General features: G+C 47.3%; 1 protein-coding gene across 1 annotated transcript; it reads right to left on the bottom strand.

Moving 5' to 3' along the window:
• Positions 1-1,618: 1,618 nt before the first annotated feature.
• Positions 1,619-7,410, bottom strand: LOC113192628 (glutathione S-transferase Mu 2-like). The gene is made up of 9 exons (XM_077803707.1): positions 7,386-7,410; positions 7,119-7,212; positions 6,718-6,793; positions 6,207-6,271; positions 5,792-5,873; positions 5,593-5,693; positions 4,583-4,678; positions 4,393-4,503; positions 1,619-2,082 (listed from the first exon to the last, which is right to left on the bottom strand). Exons 2-9 carry the CDS (start codon positions 7,152-7,154, stop codon positions 1,993-1,995), a joined length of 657 nt encoding a protein of 218 aa, XP_077659833.1. The 5' UTR covers positions 7,155-7,212; positions 7,386-7,410; the 3' UTR covers positions 1,619-1,992.
• Between the last annotated feature and the right edge of the window lie 13,639 nt (positions 7,411-21,049).

The raw sequence follows: 21,049 nt of genomic DNA, 5'->3' as shown, positions 1-21,049 counted from the left end.
ACCACCCATCTCCCAAACTCTTTTTGCTTTGTGAAAATGGAAGTTTTACCCACTAAACAATAGCTCCCCATTCCCTTCTCTCCCTAGCCCCTGAAAACCACCATTTTACTTTCCATATCCCAGACTGTGACTATCCTGCCTCCCTCAAAGAAGTGGAATCCTGAAGGTTTGGAATGTTTGTGACTGCTTCATTTCAATTAGCATAATGCACTCAAGGTTTATCCATATTTTATCATGTGTCAAATTTTCTTTCAATACTGAATAATATCCCTTTGTATTTAAAGATCATATTTTGTTTATCCATTCATTGGTAGGTGGACTCATGGTTTGCATCCATATTTTACTGTTATAAATAATGCCACTATAGATATGGGTATACTAATACATATTTGGAAATATGTATTTGAAAAGTTGCTTTGACTTCTTTCGAGTATGTACCCAGAAACGGAATTGGTACATTACGGAGTGCTTCTAATTTTTATTTTTATTTTTTTTTTTGAGGTACCATCGTATTGATTTCTACAGTAGCTATACCATTTTACTTTCCCTCCAAAAGGGAAAAAGTTTTCCAATCACTCTGCAAAATTACCAAACTTATGGCTGTCGTCGTCGTCATCCTAATGTGTGTAAGGGAGACAATCATTGTAGTTTTGACTTACATTTTTTCAGTGATTCGCAAAGTTGAACAATATTTCACGTATTTATTGGCATTTGTGTGTCTTCTCTGGAAAAACATCTATTCGAGTCCTTTGCCCATGTTTGAATTGGCTCTTGGTTTGTCTATCTGCTGCAGTCACCTGAGTTACTAAAGTTCCGTGGGATGCTGCTCTACCTAGTAATTATGTATGGTCTGACCACATGCTTGCTGCTTCACAACCCAGGAAACTAGGCCTGTGCATCTCAGGTCACATTGTTCCAAGGACAGCTAGAACGTCTTCAATGCTGAGGTGGGAGAGAGCTACTGGCTCATACTATAATACCTGCAGAGCTGTAAATCCCAGTACTGGCTACTACGCAGGCAGGCCAAGTCTTCCTCAGAGATAATCCTTTCCAATTTCCAAATTTCCTGAGCATTGACCATATACCAGACACTGCCAGATATATCAGAGATTAAAAAGTCCAACAAGCCCTGCACCCTCTCCTCAATGAGCTTGTGACTGAGTGGGGTGACAACAGCCACAACACCAACTACAACACAGTGGGGTGTGTTCATGGAGAATGTCCTGGGAACACAGAGGAGGGCTGTTCAGACCAGGAACACTTCCAGGAGAAGGGTCAGAAGACGGTCACCTGTGGGCTCCTTAGCCCCTTCCCATCAGCCCAGCACCTCTCTGAACCATGACACCTAGCTGCACATGGCCTATGGACCTTTATACCCTACCACATGGATGAGGAACCCTGGCATGGAAGGAGCACCCTTCTATAGGAATCCCATGGTGAGGACCATAGGGACATGGACAGGGGACAGCAACAACCTTAAATGACCTCATACCCTGTCTGACCACACAGAGCACCCACCCCACACCCCCATGCACCCAGTTCCTGTTGTGGACAGCCACACAGTGAGCCCCGAGGGTAAGAGGCAATGACACAGACACAGAGCAAGTGTGGTCCAGGCTTTATTGGGGTCAGACAGGGCTGGGCAGCTGCCATGCTGGGGACCAGAGCCAGCTCACCAGGTAGTACTGGAGTTGGGGCAGTGCAGGGGAGCATGGACTCAGTCATGCTCCTCCAAGCAGAGCTGAGGACTGTCTGGTTGGATTCAGGGCAGGGATGAGGAAGGGGAAGAGGGGCTTTCCTAAAAAAGGGGAGAGCTCTAGCTTACAATGGATTTACTGGGGGAGAAGTTGGGCAGAAGATAGGGATCTGACAAGGGCTTGCAGAGGAAAGGGGAGCCGGAAGGGAAAAGGAAGAAGATCGAAGCTAGGGGTGCCAGGAACATCAGGGCCAGCAGATGCATTGGTGGATTCCACCTCTTCAAATGACAGGGTCCTACTTATTGCTCCAGTGGGCCACTTTTAAATACAGAGGACTGCGAAGGAATCGGCTGGACTTCATGTAGGTAGATATCTTCTTCAGTCCCTGGGAGTGGGAAAGAAAAGGCAGGACTGGAGATCTGCTGCCTCTTTGGGTTCCAGCAGCCCCAGTCCAGGAACAGGCACTTGAGTTTGTAATGTGGATACGGAAAATCCACCAAGGATCTGAGGCGCAAACAGGGAAAGCAACTTCCTCATTCTCCCAGGGCTACTGGGTGGGGTTGGGCTGAACCCAGCCTGGCTCTGGGCTCTCGCTGCACTCCTCCCTCCCCCACAACCCCCCACTGAGGCCCGGGCACTCCCTAGCCGAACATTCTCCTTTTTTCACCTTTGGGCCTCCTGGCATTTGGGTAATGATAAGGAGGAAGGATCTAGCAGAACAAAGGGGCTGAGAACAAGCCTGTGCAGCTTGGCAGAGCCCAGACGTCACCCAGTGACTCAGCAAATCCAGGACGAAGAACGCTAGAGGATCCATTGATAACCGTCCCCCCAAGACAGTGTGTGACTCCGGAGGAGGGTGGGAGAGGGAAGCTGAACCTTGGATCCTTCTGATAAATAAATCCTTTCTCAGTGACATGTCAGTGAAACTTCACATTGATCTTCCCGGTGTCAATACAATGACCCCCGGAGGTCAGGTGAGCACTGGACTTTGAGCCTGGAACCTTCCATCCTGCCCTCTAAAAACACTGTTTAATTAAAAACTGTGCCCAAAAGGAGCAAGTTCCAGATGTTTGCAACATTTTGCCCACCTGCGGTTAAAATCTGCAAGGACTAAGACATCCCCCAATGTAACCTATATAAACCATACCTCCCCTGTCTTCAGAGTCATTTTCTACCCAGACAGTGAGCCATCCAGTGCCTAACTCCGCTGCTAAAGAAAAGGCATAGCTGAACCATGAAGTCTGGTCCTGTCCGGGTTATTTGTACTTTCATTGCAGTGCCAAGATTTTTTTTTGGTTATTTTAGCTTACACCCACGAAGAAAGGACTGGCCAGCTGTAACCATTCACCACCTGGATCAGAAAAGCTCAAACTTATCCAGCTGATACCTGAGCCTGTTTTTCACTGTGCCCCAAACTACCCCATCTCCTGCCACAGCAAAACAGGTTGAATGATACTCGGGTGTGCTGTGCACCCACCTTACCAGGAAAAATACCCAGATCACATCTGAGGGATTCCTAGTGTCAGGGCTGCCTGCACACAAGCCAGGCCCAGCCGGCCTCAGGCTGTAGCCCTCTGCTCCCCACCATCCTTTGACCCCACAGTTGTGCCAGCTCTTACACAAGCTCCAAGGCCACTCCCAGGAACAGAGCCAGAGCTAATGAGAACCAGCTGGGAAGCAAAGTACATTCTCAGCTGAAGTGGGAGGAGAGAGGAACACAGATCCCAGGATGAAAAACCAGTTGAACTAATGCCTCAAATTCTCAAATCTTTAAAATCTCTTAAAAAAAAAAATAGGCTTTGTGGATGACAAACAAGTGGACTCAGGGTGACCCTAATTAGCTGTGGAGTGAGGTCCAGACCACATTCCCTAGCACCCAGCTAGCACCAGGGGCATCTCCTAGTCTGGTGCTTGACATTTCCTGCAGGACTTGGTCCCAGCATGGGGTCATCTTTACAGTCCTACTCTCCAGACATAGCATTAGATACAAAGGAGAATGCCCAGAGAATAAGAGGTAAAGTGAGAGTATGACACCATTTAAAATAGAACATGCGAGATAATGAAGAGGAAGAAATGATGAAAAGGAGGGCACAGAATACCCACATGGAACAACTGAGGACAAAATCCCCAAAGTCCCCCACATGTACTCACCCAGCACTGGTGCTTCCCCAGGTGGCATCTGATGGAGCCAAGCCTGCTGCAGAGCAGCTCTCAACACTGTCTGGGCCTTGCTCTGCCAGCCCCCCAGCCTCACCTCAACCTCCCACCTCCAGCAGCACGCACCCTGCCTTGCTCTCCCCCTGTACAGCATCCTGGGCTGTGAAACCCAGGCTGCATGAGGGCCTGAGGTTGCTCCTTCTGACAGAAGGCAGGACAGCCACCCACCAGGGCCTTAGGAGCCAAGGCTGACAGAGAGCCCAGAACAGCCTCCATTGGAACTGGGATCTTGAGCAAAAGACTTCCCCTCTACAGTCCCAGTTTCCAACTCTGTCCAATGTGCCTGGTAATTCTATCTAAAGCCTTGCAGGTTGCTGTGTCAATAAATTAGTCAAAGTAGACGTAACTTTTGAGCACAGGTCCTGGAAAAAATCCAGGCCTCAAAACGTGCTAGTTGTTCCTTTTGTAACCTCTGAGATATGGAAAGTCTCGTGGAAGGAAAAGAAGCATTGAAGGGTGAGGAAGAACAGGGCATCACCTCAAAGCGGGACATGAAGTCCTTCAGGTTTGGGAATGCCTCCAGGCACTTGGGTTCAAATATAAGGTACTGGTCCAGGACATCATAAGTGATGAAATCCACGTAGGTGATCTGCAGAAAGCTCAGGATGAGTGGGCATGAAAATCTCTACCCTGGAAAGAGTGACACCTCCAGACTCCTCCCCTTTTACCTTGTCCCCTGCAAACCAGGGCCGCTTCCCCAGGAACTGTGAGAACAGCTTCATCTTCTCAGGCAGGGTCTCCAAGAACTCAGGCTTCTTTTTCTCCTGAGACAGAAATCAGCTGTCACCACCCTCAGACAGGAGCTCCCTGCCTGAGGAGCTGGCATCAGCAGTGGTGTGCATGGCCCACCTGCCAGGGCTGAGCACCTGCCATGCACCTGAACCTGTGTCAGGGTGAGGTTTTCATTCCTGCAACACCACTGCTTAGACTCCTATCTGGTAGCATCTCCCATCTCTCAGAGTGATATAAAGTCAGACAGGAACACAACATGGTCCCTGAAACTGTCACCACTCGTGGGTCTAGTACATATCCCGTGAGTCAGACTCAGGAGTACATGGCAGGCTATGGACTTGAAGAAGCAAAGTACTAAAAGAGCTCTGAAGATATAACAAAGTTCTACCCAATAGGAGGTTAAAGGATGAAATGCATATCTGAGTAACATGAATAACGTTAAGGAGTGTTTGATGTTGCAAGGAGAGAAGGAAAGTTCGATGGATGACTCTGAGCTGCTGATTGGGAAAGGTTCTGACACCTGCTGGTGTCAAGGACAAAACACGGGGGAAACATGTCTGAAGAGAAGAGTGCATTACATTCCCCCGTCTATTACTTCTTGAGTTTTCAATCTCTGTATTCCAGGAACAGGGAGGTAGTGTGAAGCTGTGGAAGACAGTGGCCACGGCAGAGGTCAAGGTGGAGAGAATCTGAATGCCTGACTCTACTGTATAGAAACTGGATGTCATATTGGAGTCTGGACTGTACCCCAAGAGTGGTAAGAATTGATCCACCAGTGTTTCTATGACAAGATTTCATAGGTTATGAGAGTCAGTCTGTTGGCAAGATAAGAAAGCTTGGAGAAGGAGTACCACTAAGGAATCCAAATGTTGAACTGGACCAATAGAGATGTGAAAGCACAGGTTTAAATCCCCTAAATCCTGTCTGCTCCAGAACTGTGACTCACAAAGTCAGGGCTGTAGCAGATCATGGCAAGTTGTACACGAGTGTCCATAGCCTGGTTCTCCAGAATGTCCACATGAATCATCTCCTCTTCTGTCTCCCCATCTATGGCCCACACAAGAGGGACACACCTTCAGCCTCCCACTCAGCCAAGCCAGGGACACGGCCACCATCCCCCACACCCTGCAGCCAGCCCCACTCACACAGGTTGTGCTTGCGGGCAAGGTAGCGCAGGATGGCGTTGCTCTGGGTGATCCTGTGAGGCCCGTCAATCAAGTAGGGCAGCTGGATGGACAACCAGGGATGGTCAGGTGAGCCACCTAATCCCAGTCCCCCTTCCCTGATTTAGGGCACATGTGAGACCTGGCATTAGTGTGTCTGGCCCATGGTAATCACCACACAAACACACTGTGGAATAAGTGCATGATCTGGGACACAGACCATCACTCAAAGACAGTGTAGACACCCATCCATCAGAGGTGATGTTGGGGCAAAGAGTAACACACAGCAATGAGGTCAGTTGAGGAGAAGCTCTGGCCCTAGAAACTCTACCCTGGACCAAGGAGATGAGAAAAAGATGGCTTCACTTTCCCCAACCACCCCATCCTCCCCACCTACATTGGGAAAGTCCAGGCCCAGCTTGAATTTCTCATCCAGCCACTGGCTTCTGTCGTAGTTGGGAGCTGTCGGGGAGAAGATGATGTGAAAGCAAACCTCCCCTGAGTCCAACCCCCCTTCCCCAGCATCCTCCCAAGGGATTAGGGATAAGACGCCTGAGAAGGTGAATGTGAAATCTGAGTCACTCAGCCTCACATTCCTAGATTTGGGTGGGTATGGAGAGGACAATGCTCATAATTACTGTTGGATCCTAAACTACTAAGGCTTACGAAAGGTTCAGGCAAGTCTTAAGGGGAATCCAACCCAGTTGCTCTTGGAGAGGGATCTGGGACTCTGCTGCCAACATCATGCCTTTTCACACCAAGATGTATCCTCAAATTCAGGAAGCATCAGGCCCTAGGTCCAGCAGGAGGAGGGCTGTAGGCCTGAGCACAAAGTGGCCAGGCATGGTCTCATTGCACCAATCAGCAGGAGGAGCTGGTCAGGGGTCTGAACAGGAGGGTGCCATTACCATCCCCCATGGTGTATCTCTTCTCCTCATAGCTTGAGTCTGTGTATTCCAGGAGCAGGCGGATGGGGTTAGCAAGCTGGGAGAGATGGTCATGACAGAGGTTAGAGACAGAAGAATTCATTAATTGCAGGTGAGCCCTCTCCCTACCACCCTACACCTATCACCAGCACTCATGCCAGTGGGGACACACACACACACATGCACACACACACACACACACACATGCACACACACACACACACACACACACACACACACATACAGAGTCTGGCACAGGCCTCCTGTCAGGGACAGGCTGGAGACTCCAGAAAATCCTAAAGAGGATCAATGTTCTAGAACCCACCACCCTAAGCTGATCTGCATAGCCTAGTCTCTCATCCCCATCCCACCTGCCTGCTTACCCCACGGACATCCCAATAACCCAGTTTCATAGGCATGGTGCTGTGTACTGAGCAGACAGGCCTCTGTCAGGATGGCCTTCAGTTCTGAGAGCCTCTGGCCAGCAGAAAAGTGGGGACTTGTTGTGGTCAGTGTTATCTGTTGGTCCGGCCCTACACCACCTCCTGAATCCTCCAATCACAGACCCCTGAGAGTAAACTATGACCCAGCGGAGGGACAAGTAGGATCTAACACCACCCCAGCTATGAAGGTCCGAGGACCGGTCTCACGTGCAGAAATCAAAAGCAGTGTTCTGCTGGCCTGCTGCCCATCCCCACCAGCGGCTCCCTCCTACCCCCTCTGCTGGGTGCACAGGGAGTGGCAGTGTGCTTGGAGACAGACCAGTCAGTGGACTCACGGTGCACTCACAATAGTCACAAGTGCAGTGGTCACAAGTGGTGTGGTGAGAGCCGGGTGGAAGGTCACGTTCTCCAAGGAGCAGACATCTCTCCTGCTTCCTAATGGAAACAGGAGGGGTCCATAGGAGACCCTGGAGGACTCCACACAGGACACAGGTAGGCCAGGGCCAGACCTCAGGTGTCCAGGTCCCTATATTCTGGCTCTGTCCCTGGCTCCTGACTCATGTGTGCTCTTGGTATAAGAGGTGTCTCAAATGGCCTTTGATGAAACTCTGGGATCTGGGACCTGTGGAGCAACTCTCACCAGGACAAGGTCCTATACAAGAACACTGTTCTTCCTCCCAACTTTTCTTCCTTGAAGGCAAGAGACTGTTTCTAAATGAAGAAAAGTGGGACAAATTGCTCTGTGGTCAGTCTTGCCCTGTGTAAAGGATTTCATAAGACACAACAAGAGGATGAAAACAGGAGAGTGCAGCTACAAATGAAATGGGTTTACATGTTCAAGGGCAAGATTGTTGCTCTGCCGGAAATAAAATTTGTCAATTAGCTAACACTTTGCTGGGATGGCAGGGAGTGACCCCAACATGTCAGAAAAGGCTTCCCTGACCAAGACAAGGTATGCAGTAGGGGTGGAGAAGCTCAGACAGAGGTCGTCTGGATGTCACATGCTCCGCAGGTCTCTGTGAAGAGGGGAGCTCTGAGGCTACCTTACTGGGCTGGCAGAGAGCAAAGCCTGTTGCAAGTGCTGCCTTCACATTCAGGCAGGTTTAGTTCTGAGCATAGTGGAGAGGGAGAGAGGTCAAGTGCAGGAGAAGGAGGCCAGGCTGCGGAGGACAGGATTCTGAGGAGCTGAGAAGGTGGAGTCAGAGCACCGAGGCCCTTCAGAGCAGGACAGCTCTGCAGAAGGAGGAGAAGGAGATCAGCAGACTCCCCAAGGCGGGCCCCAGAGGCCAGGAAGATCACCCCAAGAGGTGGCATGGGTCTCTGAATGGCACTAGGGAGCAGTGGGGATTAGGGACCCTAGAAAGTCATCAGAAGCAAGGATTGTTAGTGGATCTGACCTTACAGAAATTCACCCCAATGTTGCCTGGTCCCCTATATGTCCACGTGCTCCGACTGTACAGTGTAGAACAGTTCTAACTGATTAGAGGAACACCGTGGGATAATCAAAGTCCATGGGATGAGGCTGGGCATGTTTGTGCATGCCTCTAATCCAAGTAGCTTAGGAGGCTGAGGCAGAAGTATCACAAGTTTAACACTAGCCTCAGCAACTTGGCGAATCCCTAGCAACTTACCAAATCCCTAGCAACTTAGCAAAACCCCTTCTCAAATTTAAAAAAATAAAAAGGGCTCCCTAGCCCTTATGTCTCAGTGGTTGAGGGCTTTCGGGCTCAATCCCTGGTATTAAAAATATAAACTTATAAACAAATTAATTATGACATTATTAATGAAAAAATTTTTAAGACTTTTTTCTAATGTCTACGTAAACTTACATAATACAGATGATATACCTAGCCTAATTATCTCATTAGATTAGAAGCCAGCTTGTCACAAGTTATGAAGGATTCATTTCTGTTTTCTGTAAAAATATCAGGATGTCTGTATGGCCTGGCCATTAGTTGATGTTGTAAAGCTGATTGGAATGCCTGCCCGTGCCCTGAACTCACCCAAGTCCGGTTTTCCCTGACCATATAACAACCCTTTCCTAAACTTTAGTGACGCCTCATAAATTCTGGCCCTCCCTGGCCAGACAACGACCCTCTCTGAGTCTCTAAGATCTCCATAAATTCTGATGCCGGGGCCAGCAAAAATGTAAACTTGTGTTATGCTCTTCAGAATGTTGTTATCTGTAACCCCCCCCCCATTTTGTGTAACTTTTTGGGCTATAAAACTGGGCCACAAAGAAGCCTCGGGGCTGTCCTTGGCTCCCACGATTTTGAGGGGCAAGGCAGCCCGGCCGGTCGAAATAATAAGCTTGCTTTAATTTGATTTTAATTGGAGTCAGTGGTCTTTTCTTGCGTCGTGGTCTAACATTTTGGAGGCCCCAGCGAGATCAAACTGCAGGACCAGACTGCAATATCAGGCTGCTGGAAATTCTGAAGTCGGACCTTCGCTCCCGGGCTCCGGGCTGGAGAGCCACTCTAGGGGGTGCGCACCTTGAGACGTTCCAAGGCCCCAGGGTGAGCCTTTGGTCCTCGGAGAGCTGGAGTGAACTGCCGCACTAAAACAATTAGCAAGCATCTGGTGGAGGAGGCCTCCATAGGTAAGTGGCGCCTTTATAACATCTGATATCTGGTTAAGGGAGATCTCTTCTGAAGACAGAGAGGTGGCCTGGCGAGGCTCACATATACTCCTGTCTGGACAGTAACGAGAAATCGTTCTGTCTTCTGTTCTGTTCTGTAGGGAATTCCTCTGGAAGGGTAGAGAGGTGCCGACGGGCACGCACGCACTCCTACCCCGGAGCTTTGGCAAGACGTTGCATTGCTCCTCTGTTTTTCTGTTTCGGTGCCGGGTTTGTGTTTCCTTGTGTTTTGTTCTGTGTTCTATATGTTTTTTTCTGTCTTTTGTTGTGTGACTTCTGTGGTGAAACTTAAGGAAAGTGGACATCAAAATGGGTAATAAAGCAAGTAAGCCTGATAGCCCTTTGAACTGTGTTTTAAGGAATTTTGATAAACTTTACCCCTCTTTTGTTAAGCAGAGCTATGATTATCCCATCACCAAGAATCGCCTCCGAACTTTCTGTGAGGCAGAATGGCCCACTTTTGGAGTCGGCTGGCCCCCTGAGGGCACCTTTGATCCCCAGGTGGCATGGGCTGTAACTAATACCACTCTTGGCAACCCCGGCCACCCAGATCAAATAGGATATATCCTACCCTGGGCAGAAGCAACAACTAATCCACCCCCTTGGATGAAGGTTTGTATGGTCCGGAATGGACAGGGAGGGCAGGCCCTGATTGTGACCAAAAAAACTTCCCAGGAGCCCTCAATTAAGAGCCCTGTTTTACAGGACGCTCAGGAGGATTTCCTCCTCCCCCCCCCCCCCCCGTACACTGGGGCTCCTCTTTATCTCCCTGCTGCTGGTGCGGGAACAATGGAGACAGCTGCAAAAACTGCACCACCGCCTCCCTGCCCCTCCCCTGAGCCGCTGCAACTACCTCATTCCACCACTCCTTCTGCTATCACTTCCCCAAATAAGCCAGCCCCTGTTCCATCCCCTCCTCATACCCGACAGGGTCGCCCCTATGGAAGGCCTGATTCGATCCCCTCCCCAGGCAGACCCGCAGGCACTGTTTCTATTTCTATCCCAGAGGAAGAGGTGACTCCCGCCCCTGTCCTTCCTCTCCGCCAGGTTCCAGAAGGTCGTTACATATATGTACCATTTTCCACAACTGATCTCTACAATTGGAAAAACCAGAATCCCCCGTTTAGTGTGGATCCTAGTTCCCTGATTTCCCTGGTTGATTCTGTCTTTTTTAATCATCTCCCCACCTGGGATGACTGCCAACAGATTCTGCATACCCTTTTCACTACGGAGGAAAGGGAGCGAATCCTGGCAGAAGCAGCTAAAGCGCTGCCTGGAATAAACTCTCTTACGCATGACGAGAAAACGGAAGTAATCAACTTGGCTTTACCTAAAAGAAGACCAGACTGGGATTATGGAACGGCGGAAGGTAGGAGAGCACTCAGCGATTACCACCAGGCTCTATTAGAGGGTCTTAGGAGGGCAGCTCGCAAGCCCACCAATCTTTCTAAAGTAGCAGAGGTGAAACAAAACCCAGACGAATCGCCTTCAGCGTTTCTCAAACGGCTCCTAGAGGCATACCGTCTATATACTCCTATAGATCCTGAGGACCCGACAAATCTGAAGGCGATTAACCTGGCTTTTGTAGCTCAGTCAGCCCCAGACATCCGTAAAAAGATTCAAAAGATAGATGGCTTTGCAGGGAAGAATAGGTCAGAATTATTGGAGATAGCCCAAAAGGTGTTCGAAAACAGAGAGAGCCAGGATGATCTACTGATAAGGAAAGTAAATCGGGCCACAGTAGCTGCACTAAGGTCTCCCGAAGTTTTTAATTCCAGACAGATGCAGGCGGCACATGGCAGGGGCAAAAGAAGGACTCCCCTCCAAATAGATCAGTGTGCTTATTGCCGGGAACATGGACACTGGAAAAATCAGTGCCCCCAACGAAATCGAAAAGACTTTCCCCCGCTGCAGACCAGAGCCCCTCAGCCACAACCGGCTCTAACTTTAGAAGAATAGGGGGACCATGGCTCTTTCAAACTAGGCTCCCGAGAGCCAATGGTAACCTTCACAATTGGGAGCCAACCTGTAAATTTCTTGGTGGATACAGGAGCTTCATATTCGGTGTTACAGAAGCCCCTAGGACCCCTCTCTAATGAAACTATGGAAGTACAAGGGGCAACAGGAGAAATTAAAAATTATAGATGGACCACAGATCGGACTGTTGATGTAGGACAAGGAACAGTGACTCACTCTTTCATTGTTATCCCTGAATGCCCTTTCCCATTGCTGGGGCGGGACCTTCTAAGCAAACTTCAGGCAACTATATCATTTTCAGGGGAGATGCCTACACTACAATTGGGGAGTCCTACAAGAGCCTTAACTATAACATGCCCATTAAGTGAGGAATATCTGCTTTCTCAAAATCCTATCCAAGCTTCAGAGGGAAAGTGGAAAAAACTATTAATCCAAGAAATTCCTGCAGTTTGGGCTGAAGATAATCCTCCGGGGTTAGCTAAACATGTGCCACCAGTCGTAGTCCAACTAACCTCTGGGGCTATGCCCATTCGGGTTAGACAATACCCCATTAGCTCTGAAGCCAGAGAAGGTGTCAAAATTCACATCAGACGTCTCCTAAAAGAGGGAATACTAATTAGATGCCAGTCAACCTGGAACACCCCTTTGCTGCCGGTCCAAAAGCCTGGGACTCATGATTACAGACCAGTACAGGACTTAAGAGAAGTAAACAAACGGGTGGAAACTGTACACCCAACCGTCCCAAACCCTTATACCTTGCTCAGTATGTTGCCACCAGAACATACAGTCTACACTGTATTAGATCTGAAAGATGCATTTTTCTCCATTCCTTTGTCAAAACTGAGTCAGCCCATCTTTGCATTTGAATGGACTGACCTGGAACAGGGGATATCAGGACAACTAACCTGGACTCGACTACCTCAAGGATTTAAGAACTCCCCCACCATCTTTGATGAAGCACTCAACAAAGATCTGAGCCTCTTCCGCAGTGAGTACCCCGAGATAACCTTGCTCCAATATGTGGATGATCTTTTACTAGCAGCAAGGGATGAAAGGGACTGTTTAAGGGCCACCCAGGGTTTACTGAGAACCTTGGCTCAACTGGGGTACCGAGTCTCCAAAAAGAAAGCACAAATCTGTTCTCCTCGAGTTACTTATCTAGGATATGAACTGAGGGAAGGGAAAAGGCTGCTATCCCAAGCCCGCATAGAGGCCATAATGAAGATCCCAATCCCAACTACTAAAAGGCAAGTTAGGGAGTTCCTGGGGGCAGTTGGGTACTGCCGTCTTTGGATACCTGGATTTGCTGAGATTGCCAAGCCTTTATATACTGCAACTGCAGGGGGCAACTCACCCTTAGTTTGGACTGAAGAAAATGACTTAGCTTTTAAAAATCTAAAAAAGGCCCTGGCACAGGCTCCAGCCCTAACCCTCCCTGATATCTCTAAGCCCTTCCATCTGTATGTTCATGAGAAAAAGGGCATTGCAAAAGGGGTTCTTACCCAAAATCTAGGGCCATGGAAAAGGCCTATTGCCTACATTTCAAAAAGGCTGGATCCAGTAGCGTCAGGATGGCCCACTTGTTTACGAGCCATAGCGGCTACTGCACTTCTGGTGAAGGAAACAGACAAGCTTACCCTAGGGCAGACTCTAACTGTGACTGCCCCTCATGCAGTGGAAGCTCTATTGAGGGATGCCACAAATCATTGGATGTCAAATGCGCGCCTCACTCAATATCAAGCTCTACTCCTAGATAAAGACAGATTAACCTTCAGTAAATCCCTGGCCATCAATCCAGCAACTCTGCTGCCGGACAGCAATCCAGAGGAGCCAATTCATGACTGTTCAGAGATGCTGGATGTCATCCAAGGTACTCGACTAGACCTGACTGACATTCCTCTCACCATCAGAGACGCAGACCTTTACACCGATGGCAGCAGCTATGTCCGGGATGGAATAAGGTATGCAGGGGCAGCTGTAGTCACAGGTCAAAACGAAGTTATTTGGGCCCAGGCTCTGCCCAGGGGCTCATCAGCCCAGAAAGCAGAAATCATTGCTGTGACACAGGCATTGAGATGGGCAAAAGGAAAACGGGTGAATATCTACACAGACAGCCGTTATGCCTTTGCTACGGCACATGTGCATGGACAAATATATAAACAAAGGGGACTTCTAACCTCAGATGGCAAGACCATCAAAAATAAACAAGAAATTCTTGAACTACTGGAGGCAATTTGGTTACCAGACAAATTGGCTATTATCCACTGGCCTGGACACCGCAAAGACGATAGTCCTCAGACCCAGGGTAACAACCTGGCAGATCAAACAGCCAGGGAAATAGCCCTTGGAGAGCCAAAATACCAAGCTGTCCTAGAACTCTCCAATTATCCAAAATTTCCAGTTAAATTTTGGGAAGAGGCCCCGTCATATACTACAGAAGAAATAAACTCATACTCCTCAATGGGGGCCCAGCAAAACTGTCATGGCTGGTGGACCCTCCCAGATAAAAAAAATCTGCATACCTAAGCTACTAGGGAGAAAATGGTTAACTAATCTTCATCAAGCCATGCATTTATCCCCCAAGAAGATGTCAGAATTGATCTCACCCTATGTCTGGCTACCAGGACATCGAGAGATGCTTCAAGATATCTCAAATCGATGCATGACATGTGCACAGGTAAACGCTAAAAGGAACCAACTTCCACAAGGAAACAGAAGTCAAGGTACTGTACCTGGTGAATTTTGGGAACTAAACTTCACTGAAATTAAACCTGGACTATATGGATATAAATACTTGTTAGTCTTTGTTGATACTGTCTCGGGCTGGGTAGAGGCTTTTCCAACCCGGACGGAAACAGCACAAATAGTAGTTAAAAAGCTAATAACTGAGATTGTTCCTAGATTTGGCCTCCCTCTAATTTTGGGGTCTGACAATGGCCCGGCCTTCACGGCCAAATTATCTCGATTGATTTCAAAGGCCCTTAATATAAACTGGAAATTACGCTGTATGTATCATCCTCAAAGCTCAGGGAAAGTAGAAAGGATGAATAGAACATTGAAGGAAACACTGACTAAATTAATTCTTGAGACTGGTGGTAACTGGGTTGATCTCCTGCCTTTTGCCCTGCTGAGGGCCCGTTGTACTCCTTATCGGGAAAAATTTACCCCTTATGAAATAATTTATGGGCGGCCACCGCCTGTGGTTCCCAGAATACATCTAGATCTGCTGGGAGACATTCCAGTCTCAGAGGCACTTAAAGGGTTACAACTAATCATGGATAAGATCTTTCCTCAGGTCCAGGCTGCTCAACCCATCGGACACAGATCGCCTGATCATTCATTCCAGCCTGGAGACGCTGTGCTGATAAGACGGTTAAAAACCAACAGTCTTGAACCCAGGTGGAAAGGCCCTTACATCGTGATTCTCCGCACTCCCACTGCCGTCAAAGTTGCTGGCATTCCTGCATGGATTCACCATTCACAGCTTAAGAAGGCACCTGCAGAACCCACTGGAGGAAAATCAAGCAACCAAAGGTGGAAAGTGACTAAACGTGGACCCTTTAAAATTAAAATTTCTAAGGGTTAATGTTTTGTCATTAACTTCTCATTTTTTTCCTTGTCATTGTAAACATTATGCTAATGTTTTTCACTTGTTGTAGTATATATTTATTCTTGGGTTTTAGCTATGCCAGTTTCAACGAGCCTTGCACCCCTTCTGTAACCCAGGTAGGACCTGCCATTGCAGGATCCCCACTAATATTAAATTGCACTTACTCCTGTCAGGATCCAATAATTGGCCCTATCAGATGGTATAAAGATAACCAAGAAGTTTTTAGTCAGGTGTTCAGGGAGGGACCATGGAGAAACCTCACAGATCAGTCCCAAAGAGGTAATATAAACTTTGGAATCTATAAACACTCAGCTCACCCACGAGATTCAGGGCAATATTCCTGTGTTAAGCTTAAAAAGGGAGCCCTGGTGGATACTGTCTATTCAAGTGCCACTTTAAATGTGGATGTTTCTGTGAGCCCCCTAGAGTCTGTAAATAACCAGAACTTCTGGCTACAATTGGCTGTTGATACTATGAACAAAAGTTCCTTCTGCATACAAGAAGGAAGCTCAGTCCATCAATTGTTAGCTAATAATCTTATGGGCCTGTCTATAAAATATGATGACTATGTTAAGGTGACTGGGGATAGAGTTACACAGCAAAACTGGCCTGTGTCTCATACAGAGTCAGCCTTGCCGGCTTCACTAATCGTCCAGAAACATTGTTTATGCATAGACTGCACCCTTCCTCGATCCCCACCAAATTGTTCTATTGAACAATATATCTCCCTACCCAATGGCAAACGACTTCCTACAGGATGGGTTTTTCTCTGTAATAAGACAACCTTCCAAGCGTTGCCTACCAATTTCTCTGGAATCTGCTCTGTTGGGAGGATTTTTCCTTTACTGCCATCCCTGGCAGCTCCCCACCGAGTTATCCGAAGTCTGCCCCCCAATTGCAATGACAATGTAATCCTCCTGGATCCACTAGACGTTGCAATTGCAGCAGCTTTCATTCTACCAGTCCCGGGACTAATGGTAGGAATTCAAAGAGAAATCACTAAATTAGCCTGTAGTTTTAGCAAAACAGCTAACCTTACAGCACAAGTTTTAGCAGAAATTAATCAAGAGATGAAAGAACTCCGAACCTCAGTACTACAAAATAGAGCAGCTACTGACTTTCTGCTACTGAAACATCATTTGGGCTGCCAACAATTCCCAGGCATGTGCTGTTTTAATATTACTGACTATTCTAATGTTATTCAACAACAGATAGATGAAATGAAAAAGGAAATAAACAAGATTCAAATGGACAACTTTTGGCCAGACCTAAAAAACTGGTTTCCATGGTTAACTTCTCTTGCAGGTCCTATAATTTGTATTCTTCTCCTATTAGTTATTGTCCCATGCATTATTAACTATGTGCTCAGGTTTATAGGGCTACAACTCAATTCTGTTATGTACCACCGACAGTATTAACATATGTTGCTGACATTACTGGTTGCTCCCTATCAAAGATTTGAAAGGGACACATCAGAAAAGGGGGGAATAATATACCTAGCCTAATTATCTCATTAGATTAGAAGCCAGCTTGTCACAAGTTATGAAGGATTCATTTCTGTTTTCTGTAAAAATATCAGGATGTCTGTATGGCCTGGCCATTAGTTGATGTTGTAAAGCTGATTGGAATGCCTGCCCGTGCCCTGAACTCACCCAAGTCCGGTTTTCCCTGACCATATAACAACCCTTTCCTAAACTTTAGTGACGCCTCATAAATTCTGGCCCTCCCTGGCCAGACAACGACCCTCTCTGAGTCTCTAAGATCTCCATAAATTCTGATGCCGGGGCCAGCAAAAATGTAAACTTGTGTTATGCTCTTCAGAATGTTGTTATCTGTAACCCCCCCCCCATTTTGTGTAACTTTTTGGGCTATAAAACTGGGCCACAAAGAAGCCTCGGGGCTGTCCTTGGCTCCCACGATTTTGAGGGGCAAGGCAGCCCGGCCGGTCGAAATAATAAGCTTGCTTTAATTTGATTTTAATTGGAGTCAGTGGTCTTTTCTTGCGTCGTGGTCTAACACAGAAAATACAGCGTATTTTCTTATCTCAGAAATATAAATAAATATCACCATTCTCAAGATGCTGCCAAATTAGAATTGAGGAGAATTTCCATTTCTAAGATAACAATAATTAGTTTAAACACACTCAGATATTAAGAAGAAGGAATTAAAACACGATTTAACATAAAAACTGTCAAAAACAAGAAACAATACCAAAGAGAAAAATATTGAAAATTTCGTCAATATGCTTAGAAAATCAATAGTTGACATTCAAAACGATTAGAATCATTGATAGAGCATTCTTCTAACAAAAAACAAAAAGAAAATTTCTAGTTAGTAAATATCAGGGCTAAGAAAAGATTTAAAAACTAATACAAATGACTTCTAAAATTGGTGAAGCATGCTTTCTCTTCTACTCATGAATATTACAAATAAGTAAAACCAACACAAACATAACCAAGTATGGGCTAAAAGTAAAATGATCTCAATGAAATGACGGTGCATAAGAAAGAAAAATAACCAGGCAAAAGCACATAATATCTAGGAATTCCAATATGAATGCACAATCTTCCTAAAAGGAAACATGATCCATGAATTGTCACAAACTCCACCCTTGTATGGCATGAGAGACCTGCCCTGGGGTGGTTGCAAAGCCCTGTCCCTCAGTGGTCTGGGTCCACTATCAGGCACTGGCATCTTAGAGAAAGAACATGGTGTTGTGGTCAAGAGCACCCTGTGCCCCTCCCAGCATGCCGGGGAGGGTCACACAGAAAGAAGAAGGTGGGGAGGAGGGAGAGGGGACACAGTGAACAGCTGGGGTACACAGAGTTCTTTGTGTTCTTTTGCAAATTTTCTCAAGTCTGAGACTCTATCAAAATAAAAGTTTTAAAAAATTCACCTGGGGATCCATGACACACATACTAATTGAAATAAAAGTTATGTCAAAAAAGGCTCATGTTAGCCAGAAATGGTGGCACATGCCTTTAATCCCAGTGACTCAGGAGACTCCTGCAGAAGAACCAAAGTTCAAGCTAACTTAGCAAGAGCCTAGAGCCTGTATCCCCCCCCACCACCAAAAAAAAGTGAAAGATTTGGCTCAGTACAGAAGCACCTCTGGCCTCAATTCACAGTACAATTAAAAAAAAGAGAGAGAAAAGAAAAAGGCTCCTCTTGCCTGCAAAAGTGGAATACTGAATTTTTTTTAAAAATCTATTTAATTCTTTATTAAAAGTGCATTCTCCATCCACCACATCTCTGCTCTGTAACAAGAGGTGACTATTCCCCCCACAGAATTCATGGAGGCTCAAAGATTTCTTCAATTGTCCCAACTAAGAAGCCCTAATAGCCTCTCAAGGTCAGATGTGTAGTTAACACCCTGCAATGCACAGCACAGCACAGAGCCCACGACAAAGAATTATGTGGTCCACACTGGCAGTTGTGCCCAGCTCCAGAAACCCTGGATCAAAAGCCACAACTGGAACAGGGCCCTAGAAATGCTGGCGAGCAGGAAGGAGGCCTGAGTGGCCCTCCCTGGACACCAGCTACAGGGTGCTGCCTGCAGGGAGGAAGTAGGAACAATCTGACCCAGGGACAGCCCTGTGGCCTCAGGCTGCACATCAGGCCAGAGACAAGGAGGGGGGCGGGGCAGAGAACTGGGACTCCTGGCTGGAGAGGCTGGGCAGCTGCACTTCCAGGGTTCAGGGTAGAGACGGGGTGTCTGGTAATCACCCAGCACCCTGTCCCAGAGCCAGGCAGCCTGAACCCAGCTCCACAGTGGTCATTCCTCCAGAGCTGCTGGCCCAGGGCCAGACAGGAAGAACTCAGCTCTTTTTAAGACATGTCCACCATGTCTGAGAAGGATGTGCAGAAAGCTCCTGCCAGTCACTTCCAATTCTCAATGGCATAACTGAGACCCTCCCTGCAATTAATACCAGAGCAGGGGACACTAAATCTTGAATATATAAGCTTCTCATGACATTCACAGCCATGGAAATCCAGGTTGGAAGTCACCTAGCCAGCAGGTCCTTTCCCATGTTCCCCCTCCTTAAGAACCGACAAAGACCTGGGTTCTTGTCCCCAACGCAATCATCTGACCAGAGACAGATGATTTTCCTCTTAATGCCCTTGAAATCCCGGTGATGAATGGGAACATTTATTGTAACAGGGGCCACTTTGTGCTATGAATGTGACCCTGATGTGGACTTTCTGGGTTTTTTTCCTTTCTTATCTCCTTCTCCCCCTTCCTAACCTTGAGAAACCATATTACCCTTCTTCCACACCTAGGCCAAGTCACTTGTCTGTAACACACACACCACAAGGATGAAGTATGTCCACCATAGAGGAGTGGCACCACAAGAACCAAGAATCAGCCATCTTTCAAGGCTACAGCTGAATCACGACCCCTGATGGGGCACCCCTGGAAGGTAGCCTTTGGATCACCTTTAAAGTCCTCTGTTCCCCTGATGCACCTGGGACAAGGGTCCCTGGAGTTTCTCCTGGGCCAGCAAAGCAAGAAAATTTATTTTTCCTTTTTCTCAAACCCTTGTCCTCATTTTTGGGTTGGTGTTGGGGACAAGAACCCAGCTGTCTGTAGCATTACCAGGAGAAAGGTATGTACCTTACCTCCACAAGGAGATACCTTCCCTCCAAGCCCCCTGAGCGCTGAGCTTTCAGACACCTCTGCGAGTCCATGACAAATAGGAAAAGCCCCCAAATAAATGAGCATGCTCTAGTGTTTGGGGCAATGTGTGACTATACCAAACTGGTCACTGATGTTTGTGACAAATGTGTGTATTTGTTTGCTGTGTGTACGACTCACAGTTATTTGAGAAACAGAATCAATAAAAGAAATAGACATATTGTTTTATGTGGTATGCATGCATGCCTTATTTATTATGGGAATTGGCTCATGCAGTCATGGAGGTGAATGGATCCCATGATCTGCCCTCTACCAGCAGACGAAGACAGGAAGCCTGTGGTGTATTCAGTCCCAGGCTACAGACCTGAGTGCACGGCTGATTGGAGGCAGGTGCTGGGGTATATTCCCAGTTCAAGTCTAAAATTCCAAGAACAAGGAGCACAGATGGCCCAGAGCAGATAAGGGATGTCACAGGCATGACGATGGCAAAGTCACATGTCCTCTCACTATTTGTTCCATCCAGGGTCTTCTCTGTTTGGATGGCCTCCTCCAATAGTGAGAAGAGTCTTCTCTACTCAACCTAATGACTCAAGAAGCCCATTTCTTCTGGAAACATGGTGGCAGACACCCCAAACAAAACGTTTTACTAGTTCTCAGGGCAGCCCTCAGTACAGCTCCTTGGACACCAAGAAACCAGCACCACGTGAGGTGATGGAAGTAGAGCACAGCTAGTTACAATATCCTGAGGCAAACAAAGACTGGGTCTGCCACAAGCTCAGCCTTGACCTGTTTTCTAGGAATTGCCTGAGTCACAGGTTGAGATGGTCAACTGAGCTTAACACAGGGAGATTCACTGACACGGAGAGTCATCCACAGCGATTCTTCCCATGAAGGAAACATAGGGAGTAACAAGTAACAAAGAGTGAGCACAGAGATCAATATACCAAGCTTGTAGGCTAAGAGGGACTAACCAAGAAAGATGGTCCCATGCCAGGTGTGGAGGAAGCCCG

This window comes from Urocitellus parryii, chromosome 11 (assembly GCF_045843805.1).
Source record: "Urocitellus parryii isolate mUroPar1 chromosome 11, mUroPar1.hap1, whole genome shotgun sequence".
Classification (NCBI taxonomy): Eukaryota; Metazoa; Chordata; class Mammalia; order Rodentia; family Sciuridae; genus Urocitellus; species Urocitellus parryii.
This window is presented reverse-complemented; position numbering and strand designations above follow the sequence as displayed.